The sequence below is a fragment of the Hesperophylax consimilis genome, chromosome 7, assembly GCF_061612785.1.
Source record: "Hesperophylax consimilis isolate HC1 chromosome 7, BYU_Hcon_1.0, whole genome shotgun sequence".
Taxonomy (NCBI): Eukaryota; Metazoa; Arthropoda; class Insecta; order Trichoptera; family Limnephilidae; genus Hesperophylax; species Hesperophylax consimilis.
The window spans coordinates 23,456,877-23,475,585 of NC_142842.1; the positions used below are offsets into that span (position 1 = coordinate 23,456,877).

Genomic DNA, 18,709 nt, shown 5'->3' on the forward strand with positions numbered 1-18,709 from the left:
CACAACGGTTTACAACTAAGGGACAGAAATATTATATTTAAAGGCGAAAATCTATGAAAAACAATAACACAGGTTCACTCTTCTTTTTGCCTATATAAATTCGCATCCACACTTAAATATTTAATAATATACAATAAGATTTCATTAAAAAAATCTCGGCGAAACTGGCTATGTATCTATTCAACTTGAAAAAAAATGCTTTCGAATTAGATTTTATGATGCACATTTAACACGCTGAAATATTTAATAGTTTGGTAACAAAGAATTTCGAAACATTTCATTAGTTGTTTATATTAGTTTATCAAACTAAGATAAAACGTATTGTTTTTTTCTTATTTTCAATAAAACAAAGCAACGTAATACACCTTATAGGCAGAATTCTACATATTGTATTATATATGTATGTATATTTAAAAAAAGGCAATAAATATCAGTTTTTCATTTTAGACATAACTTCCACTAAAATGCATAAGTTTATTAAAATTATTTAGCTAGTTTAATCATTGTTATTGAATGGGTATAACGCATTACAATTGATTGATTTAATTACACATAACTTCAGTCACTTAAAAAAGCTATTTATTAACTGCATACATTATTTTAAATTGTACAATTTGTCTGGGGTTTCTTTGAACGTTTTCTTTTACAAGTGCCTTGTAAAAGCTTCTAAAGCAATCAATGCAATAAAATTTTAACAAACACATTTCTTAGCCGCAAAATTACTTAAAATATTAAGAGCTTTTGAATTAGGACACTCAATAAAACAGAAATAAATATATTATGTCTTATTTTGAAACCGTTAATAAAATTTATGGTGGAATTCAATTTTAATGTGACTTTTTAATAAATTAAAGTACATACACAACTTCATTCCGCTTGTTTTTTATACTTAACAAGCGGAAGAATGTTTGAAAGCAGAATGTTTAATACAAAAAAACTTTAAAATATTACGTTTTTTAAATGGTTAAAATAAAGTTTTAGTTCAATTTAATTTAGGCCACAAGAAGAAAACTGTTTCTATTTTTAAGTGTCGACCAATATTAATGATACTTCAATGTGGCTTTCTTTTAGTCTCAGATCGTTATTAAATGAAATTATTTATCCATGTGCATTCTTCAAATCCCAGACATAATAACGCAATTCCCTTTTATAAATCAATTTTTGTAAGGACCTTCATACAAAATGTGAACAAAAACTGTAAAATTAAATCTACCTATATTTTACTATTTTAAAATAACATGTACTATTATTTTTTCAAATTCTATAAATTAATAACTATGAGTTCGTAGAAATTTTGACCTATGTTGATAATATTGGCAAAAAAAAGTTGATTTCGGAAATTTAAGCAAAATAAAACATTATTTTATTACAAACTCGTTACAAAATGGTCATTTTTAATTCCGATTTACGATTCGTTAAAGCCATCGAATTTATTCTAAATTGGTGTGTCCTCTTAGAATCTAGCTTCTTTAAATTGCCTTACAAGTTATTATAATAAGTGGACGCAAATACCGAATGTGAGAATAATAATATATTCAACGTTTTTTTTGGAATTTGTTGAATAATCAGAACTCATCTTGACCAACATTGGCAATTTGTAAAACTATAGTCCTGTTTAAGAAGTCGAATTTTGAGTTTTTTTTTAAAAACCCTACTGAACGGACTATAGTATTTGGGCAATATATAATTATTTATTTAATATGTAAGGCGTAAAATCACCAACTGAAATCTGGTGGTAGGCTTTTGGAAATTAAATTAATATCTACAAATATTGCACATTGTTTTAAGCTTAGTTAATCCCACAAACATAGAATAGGAAAGAAAAATAGTCAATAAAAATGTCAAAAATTGATTTACGAATGAATGATGGATTATATTTTGATTTAATACATTTTTAAAAACGAATTAAAAAGTTTTTCGAAATACAAAAATGATGCGGGTTAGGTACCCATCGAAAACTAAATTGCAAAATTTTCTCGTATAATTTATTAGTGGGTCAACATAAATAATATATATTTTTAATAAATTTTAAATGTTACCACTAATAATTTACAGCCGTTAAATAAAAATTGTATGATTTTGAATGACGTTAAAATAATATGTTCTACAAAGTAACAACAATTCAATACACATGTTAAAATATTTTTATACGGCAAAGAACAATTTTCCATTCTAATAAGGAACATCTATATTCAACAATAAAGCCGCATTCAGACGCGAGTAATATAATAAAAAAGCAGCCGTTACCAGGCTGATTTATCACTCCCGTCTGAATCCTGCTCGAACATCTGTTTGCAGGTAATCTACATAATAATATTATAACGCAATAATAATTTATAATGATATAAATAATTAATTTAATACCAACGAATGACAAATTGCTATCGATTTGAGAAAAAAAGTCATTTTGAGGAGTACCTGTAAAACTTGGGTGCTTTGAAATATAGTGTAGCTTTATGTTTCCGATCGAAAAATGAATGCTGAAAGTAATTAATTTTCAAAGCAATCAATTCGGTGATAACTATTATTTTATAAAAAAAATAATAAGAGGGAAGAGATGAATACTATTCATATAAAAAAATCGTTATAATTGTGACAAAGTACCTTTGAAAGATATGACATTAAAAATCAACATACAATTCCCACATTCAGTAATAAAATATTATCTGTAAACCGTTTTCAATATAGATTATGGACACTCAACTATATATCATTTACAATCATAAAGTTCATTCGATTAAAATATCACATTCATAATGGATAATTTAAAAATGCATGGGATATTTCATATTTACATTGCAGGCAAAATCAACAGTTAGTGCTTTACTACATTTGAGTACACTGACGGAGATACTAAAGCAAACAAATAATATATTTCACTACGTCAGCTGACTATGCATACGAAATAATATTTTGTGGAAGGTACTACTTAAAACAAAAACAAAATAATCAGTACCTATTCTCACTGCTAAATATTTAAGCCTCATGCACCAAAGTCTTTAAACGCGAAGAAATTTTCGCCAGCAAAAATGCGTACATCGTTTTTCTGTAGTTGGTATCTACAGACAGAATATGCAGCTAAATGATTCAACTTCAATGATTCTTCTAAATCAAATTTCATCTGTAATCAACAGCTAACACGGAACTGCAAATTAACAACTTATTGATAGCAGCACGGTTGTGGCAGAAAAAACTCCTGAAACTCGAAGCGTCAAAAAGCCTCGGCGCCGAAAAAGTAACTTCCATGTGAATGAGGCTTTGAATAAAAAGGGTTGCATTACGAATAGAAGCATTGAAAACTTTTTTGTGCATGAAATTGCGTTTTTAAAGTACGAGGACTTCAAGTGCATCGAACAAATTTAATAACAAAAAACGCCTTCTCAAAATGTCAAAATGAATAACAATCACAAAATCACTGATTTATACTAATATAATTATGACGACGATGGCAAAACAATGTCCTCTCAAACCGATAATTTAACAAGCAATTTTGACTGTTGTGGAAAAGCGCGCAATATAATGAAAAGAGTATTGATTGATTTATCTAATCTTTTTCTTGTTCATTTTGGCTAGCTTTCGTCTTTTCTGGATCATGTCGTATAGAGCTTCCATGCCTTCGTGGAGACCGTCCCCGGTGATGGCACACGCTGGCTGCACGTGCCAGCAGTGGGCGGTTCCTTCTTTAGACCCGTGGGCACCCCCTCCGAGCTCATGCAGCCCTAGCAGCTTCTCCAGCTCTTTGGGTTCCCTAGCATCAGGGAGGTCTTGTTTATTAGCCAAAACCAAAATGGGTACCCCAGAATTATCAGGAGATTTTGCTGTTCTAATCAGCTCCATTTTGGCTTCTTCCATTCTTTCCACGTCGACGGAATCCAGTACAAAAACTATACCATCTGTACATCTCGTGTAAGACTTCCATAAAGGTCTTAGTTTCTCTTGTCCCCCCACATCCCACACGAGGAAATTGATACCTTTCGCTTTCCCTACAGTTCCCTTGATCTTCTCGCAGTTGAAGCCTATGGTGGGTACCGTGTTCAGGTACTGATCAAACTTGAGTCTGTAAAGCGCGGTGGTTTTGCCGGCTGAATCTAGGCCCAGCATGACGATGTGGAGCGTGCCCTGCGTGGAAGGCAGGGCGTCGAGCAAACTGGAGTTTTTGCCCATGTTAGCACCCATTATTTAACAGTTTGCCACTGTCCTGACCTCGCACTGACACTAGCACTAGCGTGGATAGTTCCGGTTCAGCTGCACTTCATGTCGAGGATACTTCACCCGAGTATAGCGGGGAGAAGCACTCTATCGGATGTTGCCCATCTGTTTGCACTTGTCTCTGGACCGGCGGAGCGCTGGTTCCGGCAGTCGAACAGAAGGGAGCCACATATCTGAAACAAAAATACATGCTTTATTATTTTTGCGTATTTTCTAATAACGGTGAGACTTTGGTAAAACTAAGACAGAATACAAAACGGGCTCAGCAAGAAGTGAAGATCAAATATCTGCAAATAATAATTACATTATAATCACTAACGAGTTAAATATAACTATAGCCAACTATGCGTTGCCCAGGATTTGCAATTAGTTTTTCGAAATCTAATGTAGACAGTGATCTCCCTCTTGTTTTGAAGGTCAAGTGCGAAAAAATTCATCAGTCTCGGAATAAAACTATAGATCTACGCCGCCCACCCGTTGTCCGCCCGCTACAGACACTCTTCGTTACATCAGATTCCCGGTACAACGCTTTGTTTTCCCACACACTATTATATGTCCCCTGTGTTATTTCACCTTCAAAACCTAACGATAACTTTTTTTAATTAGCTCAACTTTTATCCTGACGAAAGGAAGATTTCTCCTAGAACCGGTGCACAGTTTATAAATTAGGGTTTTTTTATTGAACCTAATTATAGCAAGCCACAATACAACTATATGCGCAGATGATTCAATGGCAGTTATAAAGTCTCTTAGTACCCTTAAAAGGCATACAAAATGGTCATATCTACAATTACTTTTATCCCATGACCTCAGACGAATGATTTGTGAGCTTTAGATCATCAAGGGCAATATCAAGAGCAGCTATTCATGGCTTGCGTGTTGATGCTCACAAATAATTACATAAGATTTAACCTTGAGGCGCCCAGAATCGGGATGCTTCGGCCAAGTCATAATCATCATAATGATAGAGACATCACGTATTGTCCTACCGACGAGAAGTCCGTTGTAACCTCCCTTTTTTTACCCGCCTCGTTTATGAGAGAGGGGGAGAGGTTACGAGGTAGCTATCAGCTGTATGCCTTTATCATCTCTTCTAATAATACAGATGTGTGACGAAGAGTGTTGACAAAAAGTGTTCGGACCTATATTTAAGATTAATTTAATAAATTGAGGATATGATCCATTGTTCTAAGTGAGAGTAAACGTCAGAACTACACGGGGAGAAAACAAAATACACGGAGATATAATAGTCCAGTCAGTGGGGAGTTTTACCTTGCAAAAGGTTAGGTAGTAGCGATTTTGATATATGTTGTTAAGATTGGGACTCTAAGGAAAAAAAAAAAGTTTTCGACCTTGGGAGGGTCGAGCTCGACCCGCCATCTTGGATTGAAGGTGCCAAAATTTGTTTTTTTCAAAATGATTGTGAAGTGGTCGTTTTTACAACCAAATTGTTGAAGGCAAACTTAAAGACAACTAAATTACCTACATTTTTTGTAGGAAGTTTTTTTTTGTAAGTCTAATAGATAACGAGTTACAGTGGCGGAAATGTGAATATTTTTCTAAAAAATGATGAAATTCCCAACTTTGTAATTTTTTCGGGTTATTCATTACTTAATTATTTTTTTTCAATTCAATTCAATTTGTTTATTCCTTTAAAAACATTACAAAATTACATTTTATTTCGTTTTTAAGTACATTTGTAAAATGGTATTACATAATAGTTAGCGGTGTATAAACTATACCAGCATCAATAGAGCTTGCTTTTTAAAGGCAGCTTCACCGATGCTAAATATGTCGATATCCGAATTAATTCTGTTCAACAGCAAGACTGCTCTCCCCACCGGCATGACCATTGGCAAGTTAGTCCTGCAGGCCGGGAGATGGCACAGTCTATGCTGTCGGTGACGGAGATAACCATCAGGAACATAGAGACTAATACTCTCCATGATAGTCGGATTTTCAAACCATCCACGATTCAGTTTGAAGAAGTGTGATACAATATGCACATCTCTTCTGACCCGTAGATGGTTCATACCGAGCATGCCCAAGAGAAAGTCAGTAGGATAGAGCCACGGGTAGTAGCCATACTCCCTCAGGTATTATAATAATTTTGTTAACTCATTTCCACACCACCATGAGGTAGAGAACATTTATTGTGGTATCCCCAGTAGGTCTACTCCACAGATATACCAGCGATGGAAGATTTCGAAATTATGTTACATTACTATGAATTATGTTACTATAAATTATGTAACTTAATAACAGTCTTCGTCATCAATGTCATCATCTAACTCATTGCCTGTGATACTGAGATTCTGGGCTTCCATTGACAAAATCTCTTCTTCTTCGTCCTCGACATCGATGTGAACCTCTGGCGAATTTCGGCATGTTTGACCATTACAGCACCCACATACAATAGAACACTTCAATCCAGCTTTCCTGCAGCTACATGCAACGCCGCATCCTTTTTTACAACTGCATGAAATAAATTTTAATAAAGTCTCGGGTGCTGTTTTTTTGTTATTTGTTTTTGGGGTGTTATGCCGTGTTGCGCTAACTCCTTCTTTAGCCAACGTTTCGGACAGCATTGCAGTGTCCATCATCAGGGCAGATGTGTATCTGCCCTTCCACACATCTGCCCTGATGATGGACACTGCAATGCTGTCCGAAACGTTGGCTAAAGAAGGAGTTAGCGCAACACGGCATAACACCCCAAAAACAAATAACAAAAATACTTTTGGCCGTGAAAATCTTAAATCATATTTCTCGGGTGCTGGTTTCTTTTTCATTCTTACTGGAACCCCGTTGGTGTCACGTTTCCAGCCCCAGTTTTCTGGATTTTTTTGGATTCCATACCTTTTTGATCTTGATGGTACGTTCTAAATGCATGGTACCGTGCAGCGTCGTTCGTTGGTGGCAAAGAGGCAAGATTGAATTTGCTTTTTGTTGTCGACTTTGCGAAACGTTTGTAGCGGACTTCTTCCAAGGTTTCCTTATCCATGTCACCCCCGTACAAAGCAACAAGAAAGCGTGTTCTTGCAACTGCTATGTCTTCTGGTGTTGCATCATGTTGTTTGAAGATTCCTATCATGGCATTGAGTCTTGTGTCGTTTTGCACAAGCGAACAAAATTTTGTTTTTCCTTGGTTGAAGAAGGACGATGTTGTATCGCAGCCGCTAAAGGCATGAAGAAACAGAATATTCTCAGCCGCCTCTTTGTATTTCACACTATTCGCGAAACACAGTCTTTCAAAAGTTTAGCCTCTCCCGGGTTTGCGAAGATATATACTACTTTTGGGTGGTGCTAATGCTGTCAGCAGAACTAGGAGATCAACGTCTTCGCCAATAATGAAAACAGCGTCATATGATGAACACAAGGAAATCTCAGTATTGACAATCAACTCATCAGCATCTTCTTCAGCCTGCTTAAGGCGATGCACTACGTCGTGTAATATTTTAAATTGAGCCGCTATCAATAACAACCCTTACGTAGATGGCGATAAGGTTTAAATTCGCGCTTAACACCATCCGCCTGTTTTGATTTATGCAAGAAAAAAACATGGCCAAAAAGTGCCTTTTATTTTATTTTGTGGATGTTCAGGCATAAATATTTAATTTTTTTTCGATCATTTTATAAATAATTTAATTTTCCACATTATACAATAAAATCATAACCTAAAATGGGTTCGTAAGTAGGAGATTTTGAACTTTAAAGCAGTTTTCATAGTATACATTATTTTTTCTTTAAGCTTATAAAAAGACTTATCTAAAAAATACTCGATTATTTCAAAGGCCAAGATGTATTCTATTCGCAGTATTTAATTCAAGCATCTGAAACATTTCTAGGCGACCAAATTTTCAAACCAAAAAAACATGATTTTGCATTACTACGTATGGCATCGCCTTAACTGTAAAATCATCCTGTATAAATTGCTTTGTAAGCATCGAAATCAGACGGATTTTGTTATTTTCATTGGATAAAAATCGTTCTTGTGAAACTTGAACTGGCATTGTTTCATCGAAAAGAACATCTGCAGACATGAGCATCCAGGCAACGTCCTGTAACCAGGACTCAATCAGTGTTGCCAAGTCAGCTGTAGACTAGGATCCCACTACAACAAATCAACGTCATCGAGCACACGGATGATGCTATATAAGTATATTGTAACGTAGAAATACGTTAAAATGATATTTTGTAATATGTTCATACAAAATTTATCAAAAAAACTGGAATTTTACAATTTTTTGTCAAAATTTTCTTCTTTCAACCGCTGTAACTCATTACCTATAAGACTTACAAAAAAAAACTATCTACAAAAAATGTAGGTAATTTAGTTGTATTTAAGTTTGCCTTCAACAATTTGGTTATAAAATCAACCACTTCATAATTATTTTGAAAAAACCAAATTTTGGCACCTTCAATCCAAGATGGCGGATCGAGCTCGACCCCCCCAAGGTCGAAAACTTTTTTTTTTCTTTAGAGTCCCAATCTTAACAACATATGTGAAAATCGCTACTACCTAACCTTTTGCAAGGTGGAGCCCTTTTTTATCCCCCACTGACTGGACTATAAAATGGTTGTGACGTTTTTAGAAAACGGATACCACGATCCAAAGTACCTGTCTGCCTGTCTAAAAGCTTTTAAGGAGCCTTTAAGGGGGTGTCTAAAGGTTGTATTCAGGGTTCACAAGCTATCAGTGATATAAGACCTGTTGAGAAATGGTACTAAGGAATGTCAGCAAAAGGTATTGGGTAATAATCAGAGTACAAGTGAAAACAATGATTCACAACTTTATAATTTTAAAATATCTATATGTGTATATACAAATTTATAATCCAGAATAATAAAAAAAAACAAAGCAATATCTTGCAAGATTATCATAAAACTTAATTTAAATGGTCGCGATTCCCGCCCGAAACTACGTAACTTTACTAAACTAAAGTTATTAAACAAACAGTTCAGTATTATTTGACACGAGGGGGATTTAACGGGCTGTGTCCTCGCGGTATTTGAAATTCACATACGAGTGCGTAAAGCAGTTTCGATGATTGTTTACGATCGAGAAAGAAACGCAAAAAAATGTACCCAAATTCCTAAAGGGACATCTCGGATTATCCCCGACCTGCGCACAAGGTTCCGCGCACTGAGGAATGCATGAAATGTATCTGACGATTTATCTGGGACATACCATCCCTGAGTTCTTCAGCTTCAAGACTTACTGTCTTCAGTCTACTTTTGACCATCCCCCTGTCAGTTCCACGTCTCACTTCAATATACAAGTGCTGGTATCAAAACTCAATTGATTCTGGTAGCTTCCTTTGTTAACTTTTTGCCAAGCGACTACATAAATCAGTCTTCCACTAATTGAATTTCCCGGAATACCCTTCTTTTCAACATCCTGATCAACCCTCCCGTCTCTCGCGAACACACTTCCTAAGCAAACAAACTCATTAACTTGCTGTAAGCATTTTGTATGTTGACTGGTAGTCAAATATTTCCAAAACAAATTTACATATTATATACATCTATCTAATAACTGCTTTCTTAAGAACCATCGATAAAAAAATTGAAGTAAAACAAAAGTAGCAATATATAATCTAAATCAAATTTTGTACAATCAAAAATGTTAAAAAATCAGGTAAAGAGGTCGATAAGCCCACGATCTTCGCCAAAGCATTAAAACATTATAGAAAAACTAAAAAAGTTTTCTTTAAAATTTGGTACAGTACTAATTACAGGGTAACCTCCTTTTTAATTACACAATGCGTTAAAGGTTAACAGATTAACACCGTTAACCACAAGTTGTGATACTAAACATATAAATATCTGTGTATTGTGTTAATCACCTCATAATAGTTCGTCGTAATATCTAATATCTTTCTGTACAAAAAATTAAGTTGGTTTAAAATACACAAGGTTGGTTTACCGGGGAAAAAGTAACTTTGTGATCGGTAACGTTGTTTAGATAAGCCATTATTTGTTTCATGCCTATTTGAAAGTGTTATAAAACTGGTAACTCTGTTGAAACTGATGTACGTGCTACAAGAAGTAATTCGATACAAAACACGGTTTAAAGGGTTTAATAATGTATTATAACTTTACAACATATTTATACATACATTAATATTTTACATATTTCAACATACTTTCTGCGTATTCATCAAACTAAGTCAAATCACAATGACACAAAAAATATTACAGGTCATAAAACCACATTCGGACAAAGAAATTATATTTATTTTGCGACGAAACTCTACAACATCCTTCCCCCTGATATAAAGTGAATAGAAAATTTGAATACTTAAAAATCAAGAGTAAAAATCTGGCTGGAAGAGATTAATGAAAAAACATTAAAAACGACAAAGAAAACAAATAAAAATTGAAATGAATAACTTTAGTTCGCCCCAGCACAGGTCACCCTAGTGAGAAGGACTAAGAAATACAATTTACTATACATATATTTTATATCATATTTTGTATGTACAATGTTTAAATAGTCGCTATAATAAAAAAAATAAAAAATAAAAAAAACGTACATAACTTTTCATTTATTTGTGTCAAAAAGCACAACGGTGGTTCAAATACCATTCAATTCAGTAATATATTGATTATTTTAAGTATCGAAGTATTATGATTCTCAATAGAGTGAACTACAATCAGTTGAATTACCCGAGTAATTCAGGAATTATTTAAAAAAAATAACCAATTCAATTAAAATATATATATTACATATTTACATCCTACAAATAATATTTGTCGAAATAATTGAATTATGATTTTCCTAATCGAATGTATCTTTTGGATACGATACTACCGATACACTTGTGACTAGTAACTGTCAGCATAGCTTTTTTATTACAGAAACAAAACAAAAATGTAACAACAAAACATTTATGTATTTTTTCATTGTTCGACGTCCATTGTATTTATTTATTTATTTGAGGAACATAAACAGTCTTAGTAATACAATATACATAAGAGGATAACTAAAAAACAGACCAATTATTAATGTTCACAGATATATATTCAGAAACATAAAACTAACCTGTAAACGATAAACCTATAATATGCCTACCATAAACAGCAATAAATAAAAGTGATTATAACTATACTTAAATAGACTTGGGTTGGAACTGGAAAGGGGAGGAGAGGGATAAGGAAAAGTTGCCACGCAAGTAATATTAAAATATTAGGTACAATCAATTCAACAGTCGTTAATATGAGTTAGAATGTGATACAATGAAATTCTGTAGTGATAGTAACTAGCAGTGAATATGTCAGCACGTGTGTCTATATTTGCAAATTTATTATTATAGTAGTTACATGTCCTTGGCATAAATTCATTTTGGTTGGAATTGGTATTGCATCTATCAATGTAGAAAAGGGTATTTTGTCTGTATTTATTGTATTTATTTATTGTATAACTAACTAACCATCGTGCCGTTTCCCCGCAGGGGTGGGCAGAGAGGACGGACCGCCAAACAACTCGGTCTTGGCAGACACTTCTTGCCTCATTCACATTCATACATCGTATCATACATACTCTTCTCGAAACGTCATCCGATTATTGAAAAAGCTGAATTTAGATTATGCCAAAAGCTCTCCTGTTGTATTTTATATCTATGACCATTGCCATTATGGCATGCATCGGGCCAAAGAGCTATTTCATCATGGCGTATTTTTTATAAGTTTGCCGGAATGATTGAGCGCTGTTTAATCACGATAGAAATGTAATTAACGCCTCGTTTCTGGCACATAAATTAGCTTTACTGCAATGGAGCATATCTACCTAATAACAGGCTACAGGGGGAGCTCAGAGAAGCTTTGATGAACTCCGTTGAGTAAATATTTATTGAATGAGGAATGAATCGGACAGTTTTCAACGTCAAATAATATAAACGTAAAATATATTCACAAAAAGGTTTTGATCGATTCACTTTTTTTATTTTATTAATTTAAAATGCAAATTTGCAGAAAAATTAAAAAAACAAAACAATATTAATATTAGACCTACAACAAATTCACATTATATACGAAATGAGATTGTCGCATAAATCATTACAAATAGAAGAAAGATTCTAGAGAGTGAAAAATACCTGGGCCTACATATTGACAAACATCTAACCTTTGAACAGCACATAGAAAAATGATTTCACTAATAATTGGAGTATTGGTGTAATAACAGAGTAAAGTATTCAATCGAAACCCAGTTATCCCCACGAAAACACTACACAAAGAATTTATAGAACTTATTGAAAATTAAAAAATGTACGAATATAGGTAATTTTATAAATGTCCACGAACACTATACAAGACAGCATAATCAATTGTACACTAATACAGACAAAAGGAATTTCAAGCAAAATTAAGTTTCTGTATTGTGGCCTCTCATCAGGACGATACTAAGAACATCTTCTACTCTGAGATTTTGAATGTCATCTTTTTAAAAATGTTTGAAAGGGGGATTGGAATCTGGGGTCAGTGTGTCCTGGAGTGACGTATGAATCCATCCCTCCCACTGCGGTGCAAGGCGATGGGCCGATGGTTCGGCTGGAGAGGTCAAAGGGTCTCCCTCAATTAGCCTTTCCCGATCCGGTCCGCCACAGATGGGCAGATGCATCCGCCAAATGCATGGACAAATCACACTCCATGAACACGGGCACCCGTGCTAAGTCACCAAACGTAGTGAAGTAAGCAGAGGTGTTAACAATCAAATGAATGGTTCCCGGGTCGGAAGTAACCATACCCACATCCCAAATCGAAACGTAAAAAAACATTTGAAGGTTGATCTATCTATGGGTCGTGTTGGAATGATCTTTTTAATACCTTCTTGGGATATATTTAATTGAAGTTCGTAGAAGTTCTGACGTCCGAATGTATTTTATCGAGAACTTCGATCGGAGTACTATCACGCGAGCATCGCACTCATTCGGCGAAACATATTGTGGAATTCATGCTATGCGATAGCCCGAGGGCTAAACTAACTGTATGTCTTATATTGTATTATGTAGGTTCACCTGTGAAGTACCTGTGGCACTACTGTACGCGAGGAATGTATGGAGCGACCCCGAAACAACAAGTCAAGCGAAAGCTCGCCACTATAACAGAGACACGATGTAGAAAATGATGCAGAAAGACCAAGCAATGATTTTAAGTCGGTTTAAATGATGTGTACTTTTAATGAATTGTTTAGGAATATCGCCCGAGGGGAGGTCGAAAGACTAGGTCATCCATTGAAGCGCAATTCAGAAAATTATAAGATATTTATCAACGTTTTCGGCACGTAATAAAAAAATCTCAACGACCCTGATGTGAATTTTGATGCTGAAGGGATAGAAACAATCCTTTTGGAGAGACTTTTAAGATGTTTTTGAGAAAAAACGTTGGACCCGATTTATTAAATAACTGACCTAAAAACCTTGTTTTATTACGCAACGGAAGAAATTAATAAAGCCTTATTGAAGGAATTACAAAACTTCGAGACTATTAATCAATTTGGTGAAAAATGTAGGCACTTCTATAATATTGTTATTGGGAATGCTGCGGTCGATGGTAAATTATAATTAATTATTAAAGTAAAGGGGAAAATAGGCGGTGTTGTGCTTTGAACAGTCTTGCATCACTTCCTTGAAGCTGCCAGTGTTGGGAGTGAACCCTTGACCTGCGATTAAGCAAAGGAAAATTCTAACCAATCAGCCACATTCAATGCTGTTGAAGAACACAAAGAAAGTATAATGTTTAGTGTATTTATGATCACTAATCACCGCTTGAAGAAGATAAAACCATGTTTGACAATATTGAGAGCAAATTAAATTAAGATTTCTCTCAGAAAACAGTTCACGCCATAAAAGGGCAAAAATATGCTTTTTTGACTTTTTCACCCTTTTCAAGTATGAAAATATATTACAATCTTTTGAATCGAAATACTATTATCTATAACACGAGGATTGATATCGGACAAAAGGTAAAAAAAATGTCCGGTAAAAAGAATATTCGAGTTATTTTAATAAATTCATTTACCGGAAAACCTTATTATTACGCCTATTCTTGTGTGGTGTATACATTTTCCTAAAATAATACAACAAATAAGGCTAAATTATATGTAATCAAAGAAGTTCCTACCTAAATTGCCCTTTTAATTTAACTTTTCTTCAAATCAACATCTAAATAGTTATAAGTTGACTGAGCGTTTTAACTCAACCGTTTTGCATTTCGTCTGTCTATAAAATTGTTTATGCGCTTCGTTTAAGTTTGATAATGATTAAGTAAAGATATTTTTCAAATGTGAAATCGTCATGTTTGTTCGGACTTCCTTATTCGCAATTACTCAACATTATGGTACCTTCCCACCCGAAGAAAGTTAGAAAAAAGAATTGTCATTGAGATAGTGACGATTCTTTGGACAGATTGTATAATTCACCAAATGAAATTTAAAAAAAAGTTACATAAAATACCTATTTGGTGCATAATTAAGCAGGTAGGTATTTAAGTACCTACTTACAAAGCATTATAAATTTTGGTTTTGATTGATTAAATAAGAGAAAATAAGAAACATCCTTTGTTTGGATTAAACTCATTATTCATTACTTGAAATCAGTTATTACGAAGACTTTATAATTATTACACATTTATGGAAACTGGTATGTTTAAATGTGGCCTGTACTGACGTACCTACAATCACGTATCAAGACGTACCTACGTAGTCTTTTTTATTTAAAGATAACACAGAAACATGCTTAATTTTACAGGATATTACAAGTTAATACTTAGTTTTAAATTGTATTTATCTGACACACAACAATGTAGCTTGAAGCATTAAATATTGACCCTAATTACTCGAGAGAGGAATGCAGCCGATTATTCACACAACAGAATTCTCGAAGTGTCCACTGCCAGACTTGAATTCCTAGTTCCCACCTCCGCCGGCTGAGGTCCATTGTGCGCAGGAGTGGAGTCGGCAATTACCGTTGCATTATTGATTACCCGCTAGGAAGGTGATTACCTCTCCAGAGTCCTGAAGCCGATTCTAATTACTTATTACTGGCCGGCGTTGGGCAATGCTCGAACTGTGTTGTTCTGTTAGCGAGGCCACGGCATTCGACGATATATCTCGATGAATTAGTCACACTGTCATAGGTTAAAGAATAATACATACAACTACTATGGAAGTGTATTATGTAATTATGTTTTTTGAAGGGGTGACTGACAAGAGAATAGATGAATGATCTGAGTAGTTAATATACGAAATACTATTTTGTAAGAACATATTATATTATATTATGTACCTTTCTTCTACGGTCACTGAAATAGTAATTGGATAATTTGTATCTCGCCATTTTTGTGAAAAATCACATTAAGGGCTCTGTAAAGCTGTGTTTCAATCGCTCTTTTTGTTATTATACCTATCTTATAATAATAACAATCTTTTTTGAAATATTCTTTACACCAATAATTTAATAAATGTAGGAATAATTTATAATCTATATAAATACAATGTTAATGTTTCTTTTGTTCAAAATCTTAAAGTTCTTCACGGATTGCTTTGAAATTTTGACTCAACGTTGCATTCGAATACGCGTGTGTTTGTACATACCCATATTATATAGATGTCACCTGTGACAGGTAAAAACATGTTTTATTTTTCACAAAACGCGATCTGTTGGACAAAAGTTGGTAAAGATTGTATAAGATAATATAAAAAATGATAAAATTAACAATTAATCAGTAAATTATTATTGGAGGTTTTGCATTGCAATTTGTATACTAAAAATTAATTATGTCTATATGCACCGTTTATGGGTAAGTTAAGGAGAGCTTACAAAGAATCCATCAGTGGTAGGTATGCTTTTACTTCGGAGTGATGGTAGCTACTCTTTGTCTCATAGAAGAACAAACTAACTGTGCCATCGGGAATTCGTATATTACGGCAACTTCCATACTGTTGTTGTAAAATGATAAAAAAATTAAATCACCAAAAGTGAAAGACACTCTAAACCATTCTGCTATTTTAATACTGTTTATTTAAGTTTTTTTTTTAATTCACTCACAAGCATTACATTTATATTTGAAAATATGACGCGTAAATGTCTTTTTTTTTGTAAAATCACTTTAACGGTTCTTTACTTGCAGTCCTAATTCATTCGAATGAATATTAATGGATTTTAAAAGTTTCTAATTGCGAAATCAACATCTCCATAATATTCATCACAACATACCTACTGCATTGTAAATTTGATGATGAGACAATTACATTTAATAACCAAAGATCATAATGTGTTATGACATAATGCACTTTTATTAGCGTCTGTGTGTGGTCAATACTCTGTGTATTCTGAGAATTCAATTGATATGCTTTATCGTCAAATAACAAATTAATGGCGCAACATCTCGAGGAGAATATTAATGTAAGATAATTATAATTGAAGTATTTTTTTTTTTGAAATCTACAATTAGCATACATCTTTTCATGTCTTGAGGCCACTTGGGGTAAATGCGTCATGTGGCGCAATTGCGTCAATTTACGCTCCTTTGTTGATTAAAAAAATTCAACACAGTATATGGAAGGTAGAACCCTTTACAATTATTTTAAAGGTTGAATGAAGGAGTTTGATATTGACGCACATGCCCCATGGAAGGTATTTACCCCAATTGACGTTGTCGTTTTCAGCATACATAAAAAACATTATATACACATTGGACAGATAGGTAGTTACTCTACGTAATGCCTTGGTTAGATAGACCATTCAGAATAGAAATGTTGCTTGAAATGGCGATAGCCGTATACGAGTATAATGGTGACCCATCGATATATAATAACAACAGATTAGCCCTCTTATGGCCAATTTCAATCTAAAAATAACACAACCTAAGAGTAATTTCAAAATTAATTAATAATGTCTCGCTTCAAAAGACTAGATATAAATGCAAGTTCCCTGCAATATAAAACAGAGCACGAAGATGTCACTCAGATCCCATGATATAATTTGTTTATTTATCGGCCAATAGCCAGCCTGAAAAGCACCGCATCGCAAGATGCAAAGATGAACTTAACAACCCAACACGATGAAAACTTGTTTTACTAAAATTAATTATGAAACAACCTAATATTACAGAACTTACTTCTTCTGCTGGCGCTAGTAAAATTGGAAAGAGTATTTATCGATGTTTTTTTAAAATGTAAGTATGTTAGTTGTAAGTTTCTACATATGTAAATATGGTGACACAATGATAATTCATCACATCTTTAAAAAGTTATATAAAGTCATGAAAAGTGATGAAACAAAAACTTTATTAACTGGGTTAAGTAGGTTAAAATTTTTTTTTCATCGTTTCTAATGACTTTATATCACTTTTTAAAGGTGTGTTGAATTGTCACTGTGTTGAGTTATCATGGAACCGTAAACATACAGGTGTATCGGCACGTACCCGACAAACTTTAACCAGCTTTTCCTTAGCACATTTGGAGTAAAAAATGTTATGGGCACTTTGCTGTCCGGTAACATTTTTTTAAAATTAAAAACAAAAAATTATAAAAAAATCCACACTCCGTCACTGTCACTTTGCATTGTTTCTCGTGTTCAACAGCTTTTATTAGCAAGTGTATCAAAAAGCATCTTCGCTCTTTCATACACACTAAATAATAATAGTTAAAAATGAGACGAATGGTGCCATACCATTTCGTTGTGATTGTAAAAGCGCGCCAATGTAGGTACGTACGTACATTATTCAACGAAACTCGAATAAAATATTGCCAGATGGGTTTTCAAACTTTGACAAGGGATAAAACAGTGGTGACATGTGGTGAAAATATGAATGAAAAAAATTTTATTAAAAAAAATGTTACCGGACAGCAAAGTGCCCACAACATTTTTTACTCCAAATGTGCTAAGGAATAGCTGGTTAAAGTTTGTCGGGTACGTGCCGATACACCCTGTATACGTCATTAATCAGTAGTTATAGGCCTTAGACGCAAGTCACTAGAAATAAGTCTTAGATATATAAGTCACTAGTTATTATGAATCCTAGTCAGCTGTATTTATTATTTAATAAATATATTTGTACAGCGCCCACAGGGTGATTTTTCACGAAATTTTTTCGGTGCAATATAGATCTGAATAGCCATGTAGGTACTTCCCAAATTTACTGTACACTATTTATATCCCTCCCCACTTCCTTCATTCTCACAATATATTCCAAATCGGAGATGCCACACCTGGTTGTTTTTTCTGTCAGGAGTTTTCTCAAATCTTCGCATTATATCAAGAATATGAAATGATTTTAGTTTGTGTAGTTTTCGAAAACTACATTCATCGTCAAGAATGTGAAATATTTTCTGTGTTTCAGTTTATGTACGAGTATTTTGCACGAACCTTCACGAATACGAAATGTTCTGAAATTAAAGGTCCGGCTTGTTTCAAAAGATCTACATAAAAAAATATTGCTTAATTTGGAAACACGTCACGTATCTGGCCTAGCATGACGGATAAATTGCTAGTTTTTG

The 18,709-nt window shown here is 33.9% G+C and overlaps 1 protein-coding gene across 1 annotated transcript in view; it reads right to left on the minus strand.

Annotated features, from left to right (window-relative positions):
* Positions 1-653: 653 nt before the first annotated feature.
* Arl4 (ADP ribosylation factor-like 4) overlaps positions 654-18,709 on the minus strand; it is a 168,985-nt gene continuing 150,929 nt past the window's right edge. Inside the window, exon 4 of the mRNA XM_089633844.1 lies at positions 654-4,382. Coding sequence (XP_089489970.1) covers positions 3,541-4,176 — 636 coding nt within the window. The 5' untranslated portion in view covers positions 4,177-4,382 and the 3' untranslated portion in view covers positions 654-3,540. The remainder of the gene's footprint in view (positions 4,383-18,709) is intronic.